At 47.2% G+C, this 21,955-nt stretch overlaps 1 protein-coding gene and 1 long non-coding RNA gene across 5 annotated transcripts; one reads left to right on the top strand and one right to left on the bottom strand.

Moving 5' to 3' along the window:
• Positions 1–683: 683 nt before the first annotated feature.
• Cmbl (carboxymethylenebutenolidase homolog) lies at positions 684–18,089 on the bottom strand. 3 transcript variants are annotated; one of them, XM_048457011.3, is made up of 6 exons: positions 17,954–18,089; positions 8,510–8,742; positions 6,066–6,173; positions 4,712–4,854; positions 2,025–2,116; positions 684–1,173 (listed from the first exon to the last, which is right to left on the bottom strand). In XM_048457011.3, the coding sequence occupies exons 2-6, from the start codon at positions 8,722–8,724 to the stop codon at positions 994–996; spliced, it is 738 nt and encodes a 245-aa protein (XP_048312968.1). In that variant the 5' UTR covers positions 8,725–8,742; positions 17,954–18,089; the 3' UTR covers positions 684–993. The 3 variants fall into 3 exon arrangements, with proteins under 3 accessions (XP_048312968.1, XP_087753111.1, XP_048312969.1); XM_087896985.1 differs by lacking the exon at positions 17,954–18,089 and adding an exon at positions 15,035–15,058; XM_048457012.3 differs by lacking the exon at positions 17,954–18,089 and adding an exon at positions 9,280–9,394.
• Positions 18,078–21,326, top strand: LOC125414896 (uncharacterized). Of its 2 annotated transcripts, XR_015735018.1 has the most exons (3): positions 18,078–18,166; positions 20,080–20,202; positions 20,746–21,326. It is a non-coding gene; the product is annotated as an uncharacterized LOC125414896 (long non-coding RNA). The 2 variants fall into 2 exon arrangements; XR_015735017.1 differs by lacking the exon at positions 18,078–18,166 and having other exon boundaries at positions 19,716–20,202.
• Positions 21,327–21,955: the final 629 nt, after the last annotated feature.

Genomic DNA, 21,955 nt, shown 5'->3' with positions numbered 1-21,955 from the left:
TTGGCTGGTGTAGCATAATGCTTAAGCCTGGGAGGTGAAGGCCAACCCAGGTAACCTGGCATTCACTGTTTCAATGGATCCCATGAGAAACAGAACATTGTTGACATCTGGAGCCTCGTTCCTTGCAGACTTAGACTATGAACTCTGCCCTCTACCTTCACCTATTTAATGGACACTTGCAGCCCAGTCTTGGACATAAAATACCAGTGCTTGAGGAAAGTGTATGACACAGCAGGATGCTAGCTAGTCTTGCCATTTTCTGTCAAAAAGGCCTGCAAGATGGTTCCGGCTAAAAGTTGCTGCCTTGGATCCATGTAGTGGGAAGACTGCCATGGGTTATCCTCTGACCTCCGCACGTAGTGGCACATATACACAAGTTTTTGTTTAAAAGTGAAGCTAAAAATTCGTCAAGTTTAAAAAAGTCAGTTCATTAGGTTGAATAATTGGGCCTGTGGGAAGGGAATCCACACTGCTCACACTGAAGTGCATATGGGAGGTATTGGGCTTCCCCAAAGCCCATAGCACCAGGGAGGGTTAACCCACCTAGTTGGTGACCATCTTTCTGGCTTTGCACATGAATTGTTTAACAGAGTGTTCAATGAACAATGTAAGGCCATGTCTGAAAACATAGCTGCTCCCTGAATGAACCCAGATTCCCCCTAATAACTACAGTTACACCATCATTTGAGTTCTTCAGGTACCGAGCATTTATTAAAAATTTCTATTGTGCCAGGCAGAGGCAGGCGGACCTCCGTGATTTCAAGGCCAGGCTGGTCTAAAAGACCAGGAAAGGCTCCAAAGCTACAAAGAGAAACCCTGTCTCAGAGAGAAAAAAAAAAAAAATTCTATTGCATACTAAGTACTTTTTAGTTTCTTTTGTATTTGTGTTTCAGAAGAATTTTAAGATCCCTATATTTTATGTAAAGTAAGAAATCAGATGGCTAATTATTCCCAGGAAAATCTGAATGACAGCTGCCCTGTGCTTGAGCACTGTTACATGTACTTGTTCAGCCACTCAATGAGATTCCTCCTCGCCTCCTCAATGTAGGGCTTGTCAGCAGGGGAACAGTCTTCTCTCTTCCGATGCACAAAGCCATGAGTTTGCCCAGAAAATGTTTTAACTTGGTAATTAACTATACAGTGTGTTTTCAGTTTCTTAGTCAGCACGGAGACCTAATGCACAAAAAGAAAAAAGATGAGATGGTGTGACTTTAACCCTGAGCTGACACGCTTTGCATGGTAAACAGGGTCCCCGGCTGCTGAATTGACTCACGGTTCCTAGCCTCTGTCAGGAGTTGCAGAGCAGGGTAAGGCTGGTGGCACACCAGTTAGCAGAAGCTCCTACTTTATGCCTGGGGCTGAGACCCAACAAATCAAAAGTGCACTGGGCTTGGTGGTGGACATTCTTAGCCCTAGCGGAGAGGCAGAGGCAGACAGATATCTGCCTGAGGCCAGCCTGGTCTCTGTCATGAGACCTTAGTCTAAAAAGGATTGATGCATGTATCAAGCCTGCTGGGTGCAGTCCCCTACAGCACCAGGCAGGACGGGCATTCGGTACAACTGCCCTACTGACAGTCTAGCATAGCAAAGCACAATGAGACTATTGCTGGTTTCCATAGTGACCATGGGGCTGTTGGGAAGATGTTCTTTATCAACGTCATGAGACATACAGGAGTAGCCTCAGCCAGGAAAAGAGCCAAAGTTGGCCTTCCGTGTGTCTCTTTCACACTAGAGTAAAATTAAACCAACTGATCTGAAGCTGAGGACTGTTGAAGAGTGATTTACAAATGACTGCTTTAACTTAGACTTTCCTTATCAACTTCCTGGGCTTAATCTTGTTATATGGTAACCAGTGGGCGACTGTGGGGACCTTTCCTTGAGCTCTCGCTCTGAACAGACCCAGTCTGGGCTCAAGTTCCAGTCTTTAGTAAGTTTTCATCATTGGAAACAGTTACAATGATAAATGCGTTCTTTGGAACTTACTCTAAAAGTGTCAGGGTACGCTATGAAGGCTGCCCACTCACCTGCTCAAGTGGGATCACAGCATCATTTTCCGCAAAAATGAACAGCGTCGGGTTTTTCAGATTATAAACATCTTCACTGTCTTTGATGATGCCTGAAGAGAGTTGAGGGAGATTGACTGCCACAGAAACCTGCCCCAATTTGGTGTGGTTTTTACAAAGAAAAGCATGTATTAAGAGATTTCCAGCCGGGCAGTGTTGGCACATGCCTTTAATCCCGGCAGAGGTAGGCTGATCTCTGAGTTTGAGGCTGCCTGGTCTACAGAGCAAGTGCCAGAACAGGTCCAAAGCTACACAAAGAAACCCTGTCTTTAAAAAAATTTGTGTGGTGGGGGAAGTGGACATGTGCGTGTGTGTCTGTGCATGTGTGTATGCAGTGTCGCTCTGTGCACGTCCACATGGGGTCTTCTGCATGTATGCAGTGTTGCTCTCCGTCCTACTTTTTGCTGCAGGGTCTCATTGACCTAGAGCTCAAAGGTTTCTAGACTGACCAGTGGTCTTGAGGAACCTGTCCAGTGTGGGGGTGAGGGACCGTCCCCCCAGCAGATTTTTATGCAGCTGCCAGGGATCTGGACTCCGGTTTTATGGATATGCAGTCAGTACTCCCCACCTTAACCATTTCCCCAGCCCTTGGTTTATTTCCACAGGAGCCTGACCTATGAACTGGGAAAGTGCAGCTGACTAGCCAAATCTCTATACTGTTCGTACTCTGTGCCTTGTTCACCAGGAACCAAACTGCTGTGGGCTGCTTGGTATCCGAGGACGGCAATCTGAGAGGTGCTCCCTCGACATGGCTGTTAAAGTCGGTCATAATTTTCAAACCATTGCCCTAGAAGTTTCTATACAGGCCCCACTTGCTCTGGTTTCAATGAACTAGACAGTTTTATTCATAAGAACAACAGCCTTGAAGCAGGATATTAATCCAACAAGACCCTGATGCTCCTCAGGCCATTGTGTGACATTCCTTGTCCATCCTTGTCTTCGCTCTTTAAAGGTTAAGTGCAAAGTATTGACGCTGCCAGGCCCAGGCAGCCCCCCCTCCAGGTGTGTTTGCTAAGGCCTGAGTTTGATCCCAGAATCCGCATAAAGTTGTCTGACTTCCACACAGGCGTTGCACGCAGGTCCCAAAACACTGCACACAAACACGATCATGATTTTAAAAGGTGCGAGAAAAACAACTCCTTGCTTCCTGCCAGGGTGACAACACACAGCATCTCTTTTCCCCATTACTCCTCTCCAGAAGGCAGCAAACCACAGGAGGATGGCCAAGCTCCCTGCCCAACTCGGGCAAAGCCACATCATGGATCTGGACATTAGTGGATGTCTCCTGCCCAATTCCTGCCATAACCTTCCACTGACAACAGTAATCAGCAGGTGGCGCCAGAGAGACGTGCACCCAGAAGCAACCTTTCAATTCACTATGCACACTCTTGGCCTGGTGTATGAGGCCAACTGGTGATTTATTAAATTTGTTTTGTTAGTTGAGAATGGCTCTCACTATACAGCTCATGCTGGCCAGAAATTTCCAATCCTGCTTCAGTCTCCCAAAGACTGGATTACAAATGTGTGCGCCAATGCCTAACTATAGTTCTTTTGTGTAAGGAAATATTTTAGTGGTTTATTTTGGTGCTAGTAGTAGATGAAGTGCCAAGTCGAGGAACTCATTTGCTATATAAGAACTGTTTGTGCATGTGTAACTTTTTGAATAGCAGTCATCTTTCTTCCATTATTTTTGACATATTTTAGTCTGGATGCTCTTAAATTGTGCATTCACTGTGTTGCTTCTGCCAACAGATACAGAGTTTTTATATCATGGTTAGAATAACTTTGTTTTCTTTTGGCTAAAATGTAAAAGTTGGAGTGGGATAAATGGCTCGGCAGTCACTGGCTGCACCTCCAGAGGACCCCACATTCAATCCCTAGTGCCCCATGGTGCCTCACAACCATCTGTCACTAGAGGGGATCAGACAACCTTCTGGCCTCCATGGGTACCAGGCACAAACAGACATGTACGTAACATGCCCATACAAATTTTTTTAATTTGCTAATTTTTAAAAATGTGAAGCCGGGCAGTAGTGGCACATGCCTTTAATTCCAGTACTTGGGAGGCAGAGGCAGGCAGATCTCTGTGAGTTTGACGCCAGCCTGGTCTACAAGAGCTAGTTCCAGAACAGGCTCCAAAGCTACAGAGAAACCCTGCCTCGGAAAACCAAAAAAAAAGGGGGTGGGGGGGATTAAGTTGCTGTTTGTACTTTAAAGTGGACTTTGCTTTTTTTTGTGGGTGTGTGTGCACGCATATACACAATTGCATGCACTTGCATTTGCTGGTGCATAGGTGCACGTGACTGGGAGTCAAGTGGAACCCTGGATGTGTTCCTGGGAAGCCTTTCCACCTAGATTTTCAAGACAGGATCTAGAACTTACTGAGTAGGCTAGGCAAAGTACCCAGTAAGCCAAAATATCACCTGTCTCTGCCTCCCTTAACATAGGTTCTGGGGACCAAATTCAGGAACTCTTTTGCAGGACAAGAACTATACGGACTGAGCCACCTACCCAATTCTGCTTTCAAATCCAGAAAACCACACCAAGCTGGTTTACCTCACGCCTTTGTGTTTTGTACTGCAGTATGTGGGAGAGGCCCGTCATTCAGCCACCCTCCTTTCACTGAGTAAAATGCACTGGGCACTTACCATAAACAGACACCCCCGCCCTGACTTCTGGGTATGTCAGCATCACGTGGTGCACAACGACACCCCCCCAGCAGAAGCCTACAATGCCAATCTTCTGGGCGTGACACTCTTGTTTCAGATACCTCATGACAGCCTCAACCTCTCTAGAACAGAAAGAAAAGGCGTTGGAAAGAGAGGGCTGATTCAGGAGCCTTCAGGGTTTGGTGACCGGAATGCCTCAGTGGTGAGAACAAGAATTCCTAGAAAGAAGCTGTAGCTGCGAGGCTGACAGTCTGCTTAAAATAAGAGTGTAAGCAGCTGTGGAGAGTGGGAGGTCACAGGCCTAGAGCCTAATTACAACGTATCCTGATTTCTTGCCCACCTCTGCTGACACTACGGCCTGTAATAAACAGGTAAAGCTGAGCCTAGCATACTGATAAACAGATTAAAAACCTTTGGAATGTATCAACTCAATAAAACCCAATTCTCCACCAATCAAAGAGCTAAGAATACTATAAGATAGCATCTGGGTCCTACAGCCGAGATTTCTTTATTCTGCTGTAGCCACCTAATTAATGTTTTCACCAATGTTTTTTTAAAGTGTCTTGATTTAGAATTTATCTTTGTTCTGTTACTATAAAACCTTTGCAACGCTGCTTCCATAGTAGAATGTGAAAATTGGGGTAAACCAAATCTCTGGTTGCGAGTAGTCTGTGGCTTATACCTGACCGACCAGAGAAGAGCAGTCTCTCCTGGTCTGAATGATGGGTTTGCAGGATGCAGAACCGGTCATAACCAGGGTGTGGGGGAGAGGACATGGTGCTCTCCGGGTTGCTGGAGAGAGGCTATGGAAGACTGGTCTGCCTCTGAAGTGAGTACATGAGGGTGAAGCCAGCACACAAGAAGTGAGGCTGAGCAGCCAGGGAAGAATGAGAGTTGGGGATACCTTTACACTATGGGCCAATTGCTACTTGAGCCCTGAGCTAATTTCCTTGGTTCTATAAACAGTAGCTCTTTGAGCTGCTGATCCACCTGGGATAAGTGTTCTAATGCTCACTAACAAACACCTATGTGGACGCCCGACTGAACTCATCCCTTGTAAGGTTGGTGAGCAGCTATGCTTGCTGGGGCAGTGGGGCCAGAAGAGCGTATCAGCCTCCATCCACAGCTCCCTTGTAAGGTTGGTGAGCAGCTATGCTTGCTGGGGCAGTGGGGCCGGGAGTGCGTATCAGCCTCCACCCACAGCTCATTGTGTGCTGCTGGAAGAAGGGCCAAACGATGCTCTACCCCACAGGGAGGGAGGGAGGAAGTCTGGTGTAGCCCAGCTCCTCCTTGGGCCGTGTCACATACAAAATCAAGCCTGTTGATAACGTACCGATTGACTTCTCTGGCATTTCTTGATTTTATCCACTCAGGGAAGGTGGACCAGTCATCGGCTGGGTCCCATGGTTCTCGCCCCACAAAGAAGTCTGGGACAATGGTTCTGTAAAATACGGACATTAATAAGCCTTTGATCACGTCGACTCAATGTTTGTCCAGGCTTATTAAGGTTGCCTTAATTAGTGCCCTAGTAGGCTGTCAATCCCAGGCAGAGGGGAAAAAAAGACCTGGGTCGTGAAGGCCACCCTTAAGTACATCAAAGGTCATCTAGAGCCAGGCCAGATTGCCTCAGACTCCACAACCGCAGGTACACAGGCTTCCAGCAGCTTGGGTGTGATCCTGCCCTAGCAAGTGAGCCAGCCGCCAGCAGGGACTTCTCAAGAGCTATTCGGGTACAGAAGGAAACCTGGACTGGTGGGCAAGGGTATGTACCCTCGGATACCCTTCCTTCCTCCGTGAAGTTAGCTTTTCTCAGCCAGCCCAGGACTATCCTGGCCTTGAACACTGGCTTGGGCCAAAGGTCATCCCTGAGAAATATGACTAGTCACCGTGATCAAGTAATGTGCCCCACCCCCACCCCGGCCTCTGCACAGGCTACCAGTTTCCTGCTCCAAGAATAAGGTCCACAGCAGGTTCTAGAACAGGTCAGAGAAAAAGTAAACAAGCAAAGGGAAAACTAACAGAGGTTGCCCTCTACCCTCTATTTACACTCTGTGGTAAGCACGAACCCTCACTCATATACACATGTATTCAGCGTACATATGCACAAATCATAGAGAGGATCAAATGACTGAGAACCCAGCACAGGTAACTGGCACAGTTTGGAAACCATGGATATTACAGAGAGAAGAGACGGGATTGCACACTGGAGTCCCTGCCGTTCTAGAAGCCAACTCAGGAGGGATGGAGCCGGGGCCGCAGTCTCCCAACGTAAAGAGTTAGCTGTGGCCAGAAAGGTCAGGTTCACATCTCAGCACCCCGCCCCCGTCCTGTAGTGAGACCTTGACAAATCCCTGACCACGTTTGGCCAGAAAGGTCAGGTTCACATCTCAGCACCCCGCCCCCGTCCTGTAGTGAGACCTTGACAAATCCCTGACCACGTTCAGCCCTCACATTCTTTATGATCCATTTGTATGTGTATGAATGCTTGTTTGCATGTGTTATGTACATGCCTGTTGCCTGCAGAGGCCAGAAGAAGGTGTCAGATCCCCTGTAACAGTTATGGACACCTGTGAGCTGCCATGTGTGTCCTCAGAACCAAACCTGAGTTTTCTATCAAGTCATGAAGAACTTTTAACCACTGAGCCCTCTCTCCAGTCCCTAAGCCTCACATTCTTGACCAAACAGACAGAATTGTGCACTGCCCAGCCCCAAATTGCTTGAGGGTGAATAAGTAAGAGGGTCAGGGCCTTCTAAACCCTAATCCCATTCATTCAGCTGCTTACAGTTCACCCAGAGCAACTAAGAGCCTCTGTCTTCGTGCCTGGACTTCCCAATCTGCAAGATGGGGAAGGTACTATCCCTCCCGCCCAGGATGGCTGCAGGGGTTAGGGTCCCCATCTACATGGGCTTTAGAGGTTTATTTAGAGGCTTCCCCCACCCTCCTCAAGGTCATCTCTTCATCCCTCTGTTGGTTTGTTTCGTTTGTTTCGAAGCTCAATGGGGTAAAGAAGACAGACTCACCCTGGACTTCCAACTTTCTGGAGACTATGAACCCAAGTTACGAGAAAAGAAGCCACCTCACCTGTACAAAAGGGAGCGCGCTAGGCTAGTGCACTGATTGGAGCTTCACCACTGTGGAGAATTCGGGGAGCTGCAGGTCCAGAGCCCAGGTCCCCTGGGTGTCTTCAGCCCTCCTCATCTACCCATCACCGTCTCCGTCTGACCTAACACCCGTGTGACTGTCAGCTAAATCACCTTGGAATGCAGTCACCGGGCAGTAGCATCCACCGACACAGCGCTAAGCGCATCACCAGCTATCACGTGACACCGCAGCAGCAGGCTTTGTAGAACTCACTACCTGATATTTCCACACACTTTAAAAGTGCCTTGACCTGTGACTTTCTTTTGTTCTGGGTCACCTTCCAAGGAGACCTGTGAAACCCACCCTGAGGCTCAGGTGCTTGAGTGTGCACCGGTGTGCTGGCCTGTGCCTGGGTGGAACCCTTTATGGGGACCCTCTGTCCAGCATGTCTGTAGGGTCAGGTACCACTGGGGACTTGATGCCCAGGGATTCTGTTGGGAAGACTTGGCTCATCAAGTCAGTGTTAGATTTCAAAGGACAGTTCCCAGTTCCCATGACTGAGCTAAGGAAACAGATAATGTAAAGAGAATACAGCTCAGGCTGTGTTAGGCTTTTGAGTTTGTCTTTCTGAAGGGAACAAAGTGGACCACAGAGATTCACATGAATTTAACAAAAGAACAGAACTTTGTACGTACGTGTATCCATTCCCAGCAATCATGTCGGCCATATACCGGGTGTTGGGCAGCTGCCAGCCAAATATATCCTGAACGACAATCACAGCTTTGCCTGCATCCACAGGGGACTTGGTGATGTACGCCTTGAAGTGCTCAATCTGAACTTCCTGGCCCATGCCACCATACTCCAGCTTGTGACCAATGTCACATGGGCAGGGGTTAGCTTCATTAGCCATTGGGGTCTGGATGCCAGGCTACAGAGGAAATAAAATATGCATTACATGCTGATTGGTACAGATCTAAAGATAATCTATACTGCATAAATTATCATCAAAATTACTAGAAAAACATCTAGCTCCTGCATGACATTTATTCTGAAATAACTTGGTGGTGTGTTGGTTGATGTCGACTGTGAACTTGACTGGATTAGGAGACACCTAGGGGTTCAGTGAACCGGCCATCTCCAGAGACAATTAGATCGTGGTATTAGGACCGTTTAACAGATTGGTCCCTCGATGGTTTTGTATCAGGACATACACGGGTGTGATGCCTTCATGAAGCATTGGCCAGGACAGTCTTTTCAAACGGATATGAACAAACTTCCCCTATAGTAACTTTGGTGTAAATCTCCACAAATATTTTATGTAAATGTTACAAGTGTGATGAAAGACCAAACTGGAAACATAACTCACTTGCTAGAGCACTCATCTGAAGAAGGACGCTTAAAAGAAATCCCACACCAGCTCAGAACCGATAATAATTGAGGGTTATTTATTTAGAGGTAGACTCACAAGTCAGAATCCTCTGCTGAAACAGAGAACAGCAACCGAATCCCACAGCCGGAAAACGAGTCCAGATGTGCTTTACTTCGGCATAAATAGCATAAGAGGCCACACCCAAGTGGGTGGGTAACTTAAAGGCTACTGGCTATAGGATTTCCTACAGCACCATCTAGAGTTCATGGAACCCACAGTTAGATCCCTATCATAAGCCAAGTGTGGTGTGCACTTGGAAACCAGCGAAGTCAGGCAAGCATGGGGAATAACAACTTAGGACTCCATTGAGTTGAGATAGGCACACACCTCTCTTCTGATAACACACCTAACAGCCTGGAAACCTTCCCTGTCCATATGTGCACACATACGCACTCTGAACAATGCACATAGCAACCTAGACTCCCCCTGGCATCAAGCTGTGTGCAGAGCCCCTCAGAACAATGGAATAAGTTTCTCCTCTCCTTCAGTCTCCATGCTTAGATTCTATTCAGTCATGCTCCAGCTATGTTACAGTAGGAGGGGCTGGGCTGGTTTCAACTGGTTTGGGGGGGGGGGGCAGCACTTGCAGTAAGGCACACTCTTCTTATCTTCTAACTGAACTTTCAGGAAGAGTCCTCGGTTTGCCATCTTGTGCCTAATCATTGCTGGGCATACATATGATTAAAATCGGGTGCATTGTGGGAAGAGCTGTGCACAATAAAGAAAAGACTACAGAGCCTAAAAACTGAAGTAGAGAAGCCACACAGAGAAAGAAAGAAAAAGGAAGGTCCAGGCATAGTGGTACACGCCTTGAATCCCAGCACTTGGGAGTTAGGTGCAGGAGGATCTCTTCCAGTTCAAGGACAGCCTTATATAGTTCAGGACGGCCAGAGTATCATAGTAAGACCCTGCCTTAAAACAAACACAAAATATAAGACCACCCAAATCATCCCCCTTGACTAAACACTCCCTCCTCTCAAACTCTACAAAAAGAAGGCCAACGCCATGATCAGAGTTGTCAAGTGCTTTCTCAACCCTGTACCCTACTCCCACTCTTGATGGAGGAGCTGACCTGTCCTATTGTTTTGTTTTAAATAACATTTCAGACTTGTGCAAACCTTTATTTCAATTCCTTAAATAAGAAACAGACAGCCTGAACATGCCTGGTCCAGACCCTGAGCAGTTACCCTGGCTGGTAACTGGACCAGCATTTAGGAGGTAGTGGCAGAAGGATGAGATGTTTAAGGTTATTCTCAGCTACATAACAGATCATGTGCTAGAGACCATGTCTCAAAATTAACTAGCTAAATATAACAAGAGCATAATAAAAACTCAAAAGGTTTAGAAATCAGCTACAATGGAAGCTGTACATACTTAGGTCAGTAAGTCAGTACATTGCACTGCAAAAAAACAGTCACATGGCAAGTATTCAGGGGGACAGAGTGAAAATGAGCTCGGCCCCAAGGAGACACGCAAAATGAGGCCCCTTAGGCTGCTGTCACAAAATACAACAGCTCAAAAGAAATGGCATGATCCTGAAGACTGAGGGCTGAAAAGCCCATGGTCAAAGTGGCAGTCACTCTGTTATCTGTGGCAGGCACTCTTTCTGACCACAGACATCAGCTCCCCCCTGTATCCTCACATGGTAGGAGCAGACAGACAGTTCTCTGGAGTCTCTTAGGAGAGTGCTCATAAAATCCTAAGAGGAGCTGGGCCCTTGTGACCTTTTCCTCTCCCACAGACTCCTCCTCCTGATAGCACTGTCTTCAGGATTACATTTCTGTATAATTACTTTGGGAAGCACATGTACATTCAGATCTAACAAATCCTTCAAAGAGATAAACAACAGAAGAAATGAAAATATTAAATCCTGGGCTGGAGAGATGGCTCAGAGGTTAAGAGCACTGCCTGCTTTTCCAAAGGTCCTGAGTTCAATTCCCAGCAACCACATGGTGGCTCACAACCATCTGTAATGGGGTCTGGTGCCCTCTTCTGGCCTGCAGGCATACACACAGACAGAATATTCTATGCAAAATAAATAAATAAATAAATAAAATTTAAAAAAAAAAGAAAGAAAATATTAAATCCTGAATCTTTGAAGAGTTCTAAACCAGGCTCATACACAGCCAAGATGTGAGTGATAGAAAAAGAGAGAGGGGGAGAGGAAGAGAGGGAGAAGGGGGAAGAGGGAGAGAGAGAGGAATAAGCACGGAAGGAAGCGTGGGTGGTGCTCAGAGGAGCAGTGGAAAGGAAGTCAAAAACAAATCTAAAAAATAAAATGTAAAAGGTGTTCGCACCTGAAGAATGTCCCCCAAGGCTATCTTAGGCCTCTCCATGCATGTATACTCATACACCTGTACATGTGAACACACAGACACACACATGCACAAAGAAATAAAACATAAACCATCTGGAATTAGTGGTGAAATTCCAGGGAACCAAGGAGGAGTAAAACATACAGGAGGTGTCCCAAGGTCAACTGTGGGAGAGCAGAGTTACTTCATTTGCTCACAGAACTATGGAGAGGTGGGAATGGGGTAAGGTGGACAACAAGACACTGTCCTAGACACCCCAAGCCTTGTTTGTCCACTAAGGTGTCAGGTGCACAGAAAGGCACAGCGGGGTTCTGTAGGATCAACCCAGAGGCCAACAAGACACAGTCAGTTCACATGAGAAGGACAGACTGGCCAGGGAAGGAACAACAGAAGTCACATGGAGTGGCCCAGCTGAGAAAACAAGTCACAGGGACCCCCTCACTGAACAGCACAGATCTCATCCCAAGACTCGGAATCCAAGCGGAGGATGCAGAATTAGTCTGTTCCATGCACATGCAGGAGACATCTTTCCTAACGTTGGACTAAGACCTGATTTCTTAAATGCGACCTCAAAATCATACTATCATCAAGGAAAAAGATTAGCAAATTTCAGTTAACTTTAACTAACTGCTAAGGAATGTTAAGAAAAAAGTGGGACTGGTGCTGTGGGACCATGGTCTGTACCCTGTCACTTGTATTTTAAATAAACACTGATTGGCCAGTAGTCAGGCAGGAAGTAAAGGCGGGCCAACCAGGCAGGACGTAGAGGTGGGGCAATGAGAATTCTGGGAAGAGGGAAGATTCAGTCTGCAGTTGTCACCCAGATACAGAGGAAGCCAGACACAGAGCAAGCAAGATGTGACTGCCTTGCCAAAAAAGGTACCAAGTCACATGGCTAACATAGACAAGTATTATGGGCTAATATAAGTTATAAGAGTTAATAAGAAGCCTGAGCTACTAGGCCAATCCATTTATAATTAATCAATGTAGACCTCTGTGTGTTTATTTGGGGACTAAATGGCTATGGGACCTTATGGGACAGAAACCTCAGTCAACAGACTGTAGAGATGATCCAGTGCCTAAAAGCACTGACTGTTCTTGCAGAGGACCTAAATTCAGTTCCCAGGACTCAGGTTAGGTAACCTGGAACTCCAATTCCAGGAGCTCTGAGGCCCTCTGGCCCTTGAGACACCAATATGCATGCAGTGCACATAAACTTACACAGGCACACACACACACACACACACACACACACACACACACAGATATAGTGAATCATTTTTTTTAAGGAAAAAAACAAGCTGGGTGCACACCTTTAACCCCAGCACTTGGAAGGCAGAGGCAGACAGATCTCTGTTAATCTGAGGCCAGCCTGGTCTATAGAGCAAGTTCCCGGTCAGGGCTACACACAGAGAAACGTTGTCTCAAAAACAAAACAACAAAACAAAAACAAAAAATAACTAAAACTACAGAAAACTGAATGTTAGGTAGCTATGTAAAGATGTGAATGCCTGCAGCTGTGAGGGTGAGGGAGGGTATTGAGGCAGCAGGGCAGGAGCCTATCTTCCAGAGACAGATGAAGACATCTGGGACCTTATTTCCCTGTGTGGGGGAGGAGGGGAGAGCACCTCTGCTTCATCAGAGTCTTCAATGAGTTGTGAGTTCAAGGTTGCCCTAGTCTCTCTAGTTAGATAGTACAAGTTTCCAAATGTTCACTATAGAGAAGACAATAAAGTTACTAAGAAATAATTAGGATAAATGATAAGATTAAAAGGCAAAGGGTGTGGTGATGCATACCTTTAATCCCAGTACTCAGGAGATACAAATGATCAGTGCTCCTGAGCATGTATATATTAAAAGGTGCTGAGCAGTGGTGGTGCACACCTTTAATTCCAATACTCGGGAGGTAGAGGCAGGCAGATCTCTGTGAGTTCAAGGCTAGAAGGCTAGCCTGGTCTACAAGAACTAGTTACTAGTTCCAGGACAGCTGGTGCTGTTACACAGGGAAACCCTGTCTCGAAATCAACAAAAAAATATTAAAAGACTCCATAAAAAGCCAGATATTTCATACAAGGAAAAGAAACAACATAGACTAGATGTGTGTCCTGTGTCCTGGAGAAAGTCAGAGGGAGGTTTGCACACACATTAGTGAAGAAGCAACATTCTTTTTGTTATTGTTGTAGTATAAGACAGGGTTTCTCTGTGTAACAGCTCTGGCTGTCCTGGAACTTGCTTTATAGACTAGGCTGGCCTTGAACTCACAGGACAGATCTCAGTGAGTTCGAGGCCAGCCTGGTCTACATGGAGAGTTCTAGGACAAGCAGAGCTACATAGTGAGACTGTCTCAAAAAAACACAGTCGCATAATAGGGTTGTGGGGAGGTAATATTGGTCTAGATCCATGGTTCTTAACCATCCTAATGAGTCAGGAAAAGTCCGCCCTATACATTGCTCTGGGCAGAGGAGGAATCTTCCAAGCAAGACAAAAGTAAGCAAGAAAGTGGGCTGAACAAGGCAAGAGGAGAGAGCTGGTAGACAGCATTCCTCCATGCCCCTGCTTCAGTTCTTGCTTCCAGGTTCCTACATTGAGTTCCTGCCGCGACTTCCCTCAGCACTGAATGGTGATGTGAAGGCATAAGCCAAACAAACCCTTTGCTTCCCAGCTATCTTTTGGTCGTGGTGTTTGATCACAGCAGTAGGAAACAAAGTAGGACACAGGAGGATTACAAGTTGGCTTGGAAGCCAGCCTGAGTGAGAGACCCTATCTCAAAACAAAAGAAGAAAAAGAAGGAAGGAATTGGTTCGATGAGCTGCTTTCTTACCTGTGCTCGGCTGTGAGGACCTAGGAGAGTCTAGCCTCTCCAAGCCACTGGTAACAGGCTCTTTTTGACTTGAGCTCCAATTACAAAAGGAATTTTTACATCCAGGAGTGCCAAGTTTTTTCTCCCACAGAATGGGGTAGAGCCAACATAAGCCCAAGAATGCCACATGTGGAAGGCTGGAGTCCTGCCCGGCTCTTTCACATGGTCTCAACTCCCGAGCCCAGCCTGTGAAGCAGGAGCCAAGTGTACTCTAAACAGAGCAGGCAGCTTCTACCCACGGTCTGGCCTGTTGGGGTCCAGGCTAAGAATCGGGAAGGTGTGCTTGATCCTTGGCAGCCCATGTTTTCTGGGTCTGTCTGAAGGATTTTTGGTTTTGCCCATGACACATTTTCTAAAAGACAGAGTTCAGTATAAAGTAAAGGTCTCACTCCCATACAGACATAAAAACTAGACTCACTCATGGCCAGTGAGACTAGCTAGTCTCCAGAATCAAAGGATCTGGGTGGGGACAAACCACAGGACTCCGGGCTTCTGAGCTCAAGGGCAGCACAAAGTACTTCTCAGTTTTATTACTAAAGTAAAAAGAAAAAAAAAACCCACACACAAGGTGACCTTTACAGTTAGTTTAAGTAAGATAATGCACCTGGTGCTATACCTTATCATCTTTGGTCCTGTGAAAAGAGCCAGGAATATTTCTCCCAGGCCTTTACCACAGAGATACTGTGGACGTGCCAGGGCATTCCTTCATTCCTTGCTTGCGGATACATTCACTTGTGATCGTTTATGCAATTTTTTCTAGAAGGCCACGTTGTGTGAAGAACATTCTGCACTCTGTCCCATCCTTAGCTCACAGTAAGTTCTCACCTGGGGTGATGGGAGAGAAAGGGGAGATGCTCTAACTGGCTGGAGTGCGTGTCCCTCCATTAAGGTGGGATGAAGTTCACAGCTTTCTTCCCAAGGAAGGGAGGAAGGAGATTAATTATGTAACAAGCAGGATGTAATTTAGAAATTTATCAGTCTATCAGTTACCCATTATCTAAAATTGCAAAATGACTCAGATACACAGAATAGGGCTGGACTCCAAAGAGCCAGAGAGTGAGCCAAAAAGGAAAGACATTTTGTACTGAAGCATGGTCTGTTCTGCATGAGAGCGGGAGGGTTCCTGTACCTCCCAAAGAAGGATAGGCTCATTAACTGTGTGTTTGAGGACACACCCTTAGATCAGGCCTGTAGTTGCCACTGGCAGAGCCTCCAGAACTCACCAGGAAATATTAGGACATTCCCTAGGGAGGACGTTCTGATGATTACATCTATGGCCAGAACTACAGTGGCCAGCAGTACAAAGTACTGACTTCCCCAAAAACATTCACGGAAGGCACTGCAAACGTATAAATCTCTTGCAGCAGGACATTTGTTGCCCCTTCAAACCTGCCTCCCACAGGCAAATTCCTCTGTAAATTACCAGCCAAAAGACAAGGTGGACTGGGTGTATCACTCAGCTGGTGGAGTGCTTGTCTGGCAAGCACGGAGCCCTGGCTCCAATCCCCAGATCTCCCAAAATACAGCATGGTGGCCCAGACCTGTAATCTGAGCACTGTGCAGATGGAGAGCGAGAAGTTCGGGGTTGTCCTTTGCTACTTCGGGAACTTGAGGCCAGCCTAGGCTAGTGACCCTGTCTTTAAAAAAAAAAAAAAAAGTCACTTGTGGTTTTGAATGCCAGTGGGATTTGCTGAAGGAGGCAAGGACAGGAGTTTGAGGCCAGCCTGGGCTACTCATTTAGCTGGGCAGTTCTGGCACACGTCTTTAATCCCAGCATTCTGGAGGCAGGGGCCGGCAGATCTCTGTGAGTCTGAGGCCAGCCTAGTCTACAGAGTGAGTTACAGGACAGTCAGGGCTATACAGAGAAACCCTGTCTTGAAAAATAAGATAGAGAGAGAAAGCAATAGATGAATGATAGATAGGTAGATAGATAGATAGATAGATAGATAGATAGATAGATAGATAGATAGATAGGAAAAAACTCAAAGAGGATTCCTGCTGTAGGTGTGATATGCAAATTTCAAGGGCTTCTTCAGCCCATCCAAGAGTTCCCCCATCCCTACAAGGGCTTTATCTTCCCTACAAGAGCCTCCTCATCCCTACAACGGCTCCCTCATCCCTCCAAGGGCTCCCATATCTCCTCCAAGGACTTCCCATGTCTCTTTTCTCACAGGCCCCTCTCTGGGGCCTTCCTTTACTGGATACAAGTCTGCACTTTCTGACTTTGCTGAACCAGCTAGTCCATCTGTCTCCTCTGTCATGACAAACACAAAACATGTTTACACCTGCCTGGAGAAACCTTTTGTGGGAAACAGTCTTTTCGCAGCAGAACTCAGTATCATGTCCCTCCCCGGAGTCAGACAAGTCACTAAACCATGTCGGAATGTGAGCTTCCTGACTTCATAATATTTAAGGTTGTGTGTAGCTCAGAAGTCAGAATACACAATGAAGTTGTCCAAAAGAAATGGGAAAAAAAAGTTCAGCAATCTGAAGGCACAAACAGGATTGTAAAAGCAGTATCTACAAGATTGCAAAAGCAGTATCTACAAATAAGAATCATAAGACAGGGCTCATGGTGCATTTGATTTTGTAGAAAGCTGGTGTTTACCAGGGAGGCCTTGGCAGTTTGCCAGGTCAAATGTTGAAGAAACTCCACTGCTCTTGATTTTGAGTCCTGCCCTGGGGAAGGCAAGCCAACTCTTAATCTTAGGTGATTCTGCTGTCCCGCCTCCAAGTACTTAGCTTTCCTGACCGTGCCAGTGGTTTGCAAAAGGTCTATTGTTTGGATGGCAGTAGATAGAAAGCTAAGGTAAGAGGCCCGTAGCAACCTCTTTAAACATGCCAATCACAGCCCTGCCTTTGGCCTGTCCTCCGACTGCTGCAGGCCCAGCAGGCTGTCCCGCGTGTGTGCGTGCACAGGGCTCCTTTCTGACTCTCCTGTTTTAAATGGGCTCCGCAAACAACAGGTGGCCATTTCTGTCAGCAAGTGGATATAAACTGCATCAGCCAGTCTCTGCAGCCTGGGCCAGACCCACTGGCCATGCAGTGCAAAACCACACTGTCTGTCTTGGCAAGACCGACCGGCCATCTAGGATGTCGGGTTCTCATATGACTGCACCTCTTTGCAGCACAGAAGATCTTCCAGACGTGGGTACTGATTCTGATGCAAAGGTGCTGTTTGTTCACGGTTCCAAAGACCATACAATCAAAAGACCCAGCCTAAAATTAGTATTTAAGGGGAGGGAGAAAGTTTCCTTGGGAACACAAGTTGGTCTACAGGCTCTCAGCTGTTTTAAAAGCTAACATGGCAACACCTACACGAAAGTATACTCAGAAGTAAAGGGTGGCTGCCTAGGTCTGGATCAGGGTGTGGTCCTTGCCTTTTTGCAAGGACAAATATACTGTCATGAAAGTTCACTTTGGAAAACGGACTTGGAAAGTGCCTCATCTCTACACCAGCAAAAGCCCTTTGCTTTAATGCAAACCCACGCACAAGGTCCAGCAGGCTTGTTGGTCTCCAGCGACCTGCACCTACCTTGTCTGGTGGTGAAGAAAGAGGTAGGCAGCGGGAGACAGACACTCTGGAGCTTACTGCGAGGGGAGGGACGTGCAGAGGGTGGGAGGAGCCTCGTCCAGCACGGGAAGTGGACGCGGTGACGGGGCGGCCCGGTGACCTGTATTCCGGGGGAAAGTCCGAGCCAAGGAAGCTGGGAAGGAGGAAGAGGAGGAGGAGACCTGAAATCAGGGGGTCTGCGGGGACCGCGAAGGGGCTCGCTCTGGGATGGAGGCAAGAGGGCGGGGTGGGAAGAGAGGTGATAGGAGGAAAGCAGGGGTCAGAGGAGACAGGGAGGGAGCCTGGGATGCTGCCCGGTGCCTGTCTGCTGGGACCTGTGCTTCTCGGTTGTCAGTCACAATCAGGCTTTGTCAAGGAATAAGCTACTATATTTGTGTACTTAACCCCCACGTCCATATTCTTTTCATGTGACTCGGGACACTGTCTAAGGAGGAAGGAAAGGAGTGAAAGAAAACCCTGAGGAAAAAAAAAAGATGGAGTGGGTAGCGGCTTCCTGTTGCCCCAACCTTCCCTCAACACCCCCAAGCAAAGGCAATGAAACAGTGTTCATTTTCCGTGCGGTTGCGAAGACGGGCTTGCAAGTTTGTGACCTTGCTTTGGGCAGCCCTGTCTTCAAGACAAGCTAGACCGTACAAACAAAAAGACCTCCCCACCCCCCACCCACACCCGGAGAGCAGGTGACTCGCAGCAGAGATCCCTGAACTCCGGTCAACATCTCAGGAGGGACAGGATTGTTCCTCTGTTATGAACTGTCAAAAGCGAGCACAATGAAGGGGAGGGGGGGAACCCTTCGTCAGATTCCCACTAAATCAAAACTTTTTCTCCTCAGAAAGTGTGTGTGTGAGAGAGAGAGGGAGATTTGGGTTTGTTTGTTTTATTTCCATTTTTTAACTTTGTGTATGGGTATTTTGCCTGCAGGTGTGTCTGTGTGCCTGGTGCCCCTAGAGGCCAGAAGAGTGCAGTGGACCCCAGGGACTGGAGTAATAGACAGGTGGTGTGAGTGCTCCAAACCAAGCCTGCCTGTGTTCTCTGGGAGAACCACGAGGGCTCTTGAGTGCTGGGCCGCCTTTCCAGCCTCAGTTTGTTTGTTTATTTATTTGTTTGTTTCTGAGACAGAATCTCCCTGTGTAGCCCAGGTTGGCCTTGAATTTGCCCGGTAGCCTTTTCTGGCCTTGAACTCTTGATATTCCTGGGGCTACCTCCCAAGTGCTAGGCCACGATGTGTGTGTCACCACACAAACTATATGACTTTCTCCCCCCTTCTCGTTTCTTTAAAATCTCTCTCTCTCTCTCTCTCTCTCTCTCTCTCTCTCTCTCTCTCTCTCTGTGTGTGTGTGTGTGTGTGTGTGTGTGTGTGTGTGTATGTGTGTGTGTTTTGCCTGCGTGACCACTCCATGGTATGGCTGAGGTTTTTATTGCAGATATGAGGGAGAGTACATCCAGAGGCTCTTAGAAAAGTCCAGATTGGATACAGGGAGCAGAACAGACTGGGCCATGAGAGGAGAAAGAAGGGAGGCAGTGGTGATGTAAGAACAGAGAGAAGAAAGAGGGAGCAAAGGAGAAGGGGCCAAGGAAGGAAAGAACCAACAGAATCAAGAGAGAGAATGTGGCTGAAATGGCAGGGTTCTATAGGAAAGAGAAGTTAGACAAGGGAGGGAATGGAAGGAGATGGGAGAGAAGGGGAAGAAAGGGGATGGTAGGGGAAGGGAAGGGAGGGGAGGGAAAGTCAAGTCCCTGGGCATGATGAGAAAAACTGAGAGGTGCCCTGGGTACTGAGTAAGCCTGGAGGCCTGTGTGTGCTTTGATATGCTAATAGGTACCACAGTTAGCCATTTGTCCTGAGTTTCTTGGGGACCTGACACATGTATGTATGTATGTATGTGTGTATGTATGTATGTGTATGCATGTGCACCATGTGGTTGCCTGATAGCCTTCAAGCCTCAAAAAGGACATTGGATCCCCTGGAACTGCACTTAGACTCCAGCTGTGAGCTACTCTGTGGGTGTGGGGAACCGAACCTGGGTCCTCCGGAAGAGCAGCATATACGCACTGAGCCATGTTCTGGCTCTTCGCTTTTCCTTCTTAAGAAACAGAAACAGAGACAGTATGTGAAGAAGAGGAAAGCAGGCCAGATGTGGTGGCGCAGGTCTTTAATCCCAGCACTCAGGAGGCAGAGGCAGGCAGATCTCTGTAAATTCGAGGCCAACCTGGTAAGTTCTAGGGCAGCTAGAGCAACATAGCTATATAGTGTGTCCCTGTCTCTAAGTAAGTAAGTAAATAAATATAAAATAAGAGGAAAGCACTCCTGCGAATGGGAGTGGACTAGTATTCACGGACCATAATGAACTCAAAAACTGTAAGAGTGTTTTCAAGGGCTGGGACTGTAGCTCAGTTGGTTGAGCGTTTGCCTGACAGGCACAGCCTGGCTTGGATTTCCCAGTACTGCATAATAAAATCAGGACCACTGGTATATTGCCTTGATCCCAGCACTCAGGGGGTGGAGGTCAAGAAAAAGTTCCAAGTCTTCCTTGGCTACATGGCAGATTTGAGGCCAGCCTGGGTTACATGAGATACTGGAGCGTTAAAACAAACAACTAAAACTGTTTTCAAGTATCGTTTCACGTCTTTGAAATAATAGATATGACTAATTACATATCATTTTTCCCTATTTGCTAAATTTAGCTCCCCCAGCATCAGTTCTGGTCTCTAACTTAATAACACTGTTATTAATAGATGGGATTTTATATTCTAAGGACTCTGCCTTTGCACAGTTTGCCAGGCTGTGAGGAGCCCAGCGCGAGGGGCTGGAAGCCCGTGGTGATGGAGAGAAGCTGGGTCCTGCGCTTCAGAGACCATCTTCTGGGCAAGGAAAGCCTGCTCTTTACAAGAGTCACTCTCGCGGTGCTTTGTTTGTATGTAATAAATAAAGTCTGCCTGAAGACCAGAATGCAAAGCTAAGCCACTAGAGGCCAGGGAATGGTGTCACAAACCTTTAATCCCAGGACTCGGGAGACAGAGGCAGAAGGATCTCTGTGAGTTCAAGGTTACCCTGGGCTACAAGGGATCCATCAAGAAACAAATCTAGGTGGTAGTAGCTCACATCTTTAATCCCAGTGTTTGGGAGTCACACACTTTTAATCCCAGCACTAGGGATGTGGAGACAGGAATAATATGGCTGAGGGGAGAAAGAAACATAAAGGGAACTCACTGGACTGAGGAGTCTAGGGATTTGTGGAAACAGGATCTTGCCCTTTCGGTCTGAAGATTTGGTAGAGGTGAAAGATCTTTCTAGTGCTTGGCTGCTTTGCTTTCTGATCTTGAGCTTGAACCCCAACGCCTGTCTCTGGGTTTGTGTTATTGGTGCAATAAGTCGTCATTAACATTTCTCCTACCCCCGCTCTCAGCCACCCAAAGAAATGCCTCTGCTCTTTGCCTCTGTCCCCTTAACTGCAAAGTCAGGGGATCACACTGGGTTTGGCCCTTCTACTCTTCTCAGGGGTCGCTGGTTACACTGTAAGGCTAAACTCTGACCTCAGAGCTTCCCATCGGGGGTCCAGATGAACCTCAGACACTGAGCCCCTTGATCCTGACACAGAAGCGCACACCACGCTTTGTCTTTGTCGTTTCAAGGGTTCGGCATATTTACACAAGCTGGCTGTGAAGTGTTGCTAGGTAACCATATCTAATGTTAAAGGCCAAAGGTGACAGTAAGGCAGAGAGAAGGTAAGAAAAGATCGTGAGTCAGCGACACCCGCTGAACAAGAACCGGTGCTCGTCCTGCCTGCTTCTCACCAGGATGATGAGGTGGCCTTGCAAAAAAATGGAGAGCTGTTCTTCGTGAAACTTAAGTCACACAGTTGGGCAGAGAGGCGGCACACTAGGAGAAAGCTAGATTGTTAGTCCTGCTGCCGCTTCAGGCGGCAGAGCAGTGCCACAGGGAGCGCTAAAGAAAGGCTCCAGCCT

The sequence above is a fragment of the Myodes glareolus genome, chromosome 15, assembly GCF_982192425.1.
Source record: "Myodes glareolus chromosome 15, mMyoGla1.1, whole genome shotgun sequence".
In the NCBI taxonomy this organism is placed as follows: Eukaryota; Metazoa; Chordata; class Mammalia; order Rodentia; family Cricetidae; genus Myodes; species Myodes glareolus.
Note: the sequence above shows the minus strand (reverse complement) of the source record. Positions and strands in the feature narration are given on the sequence as shown.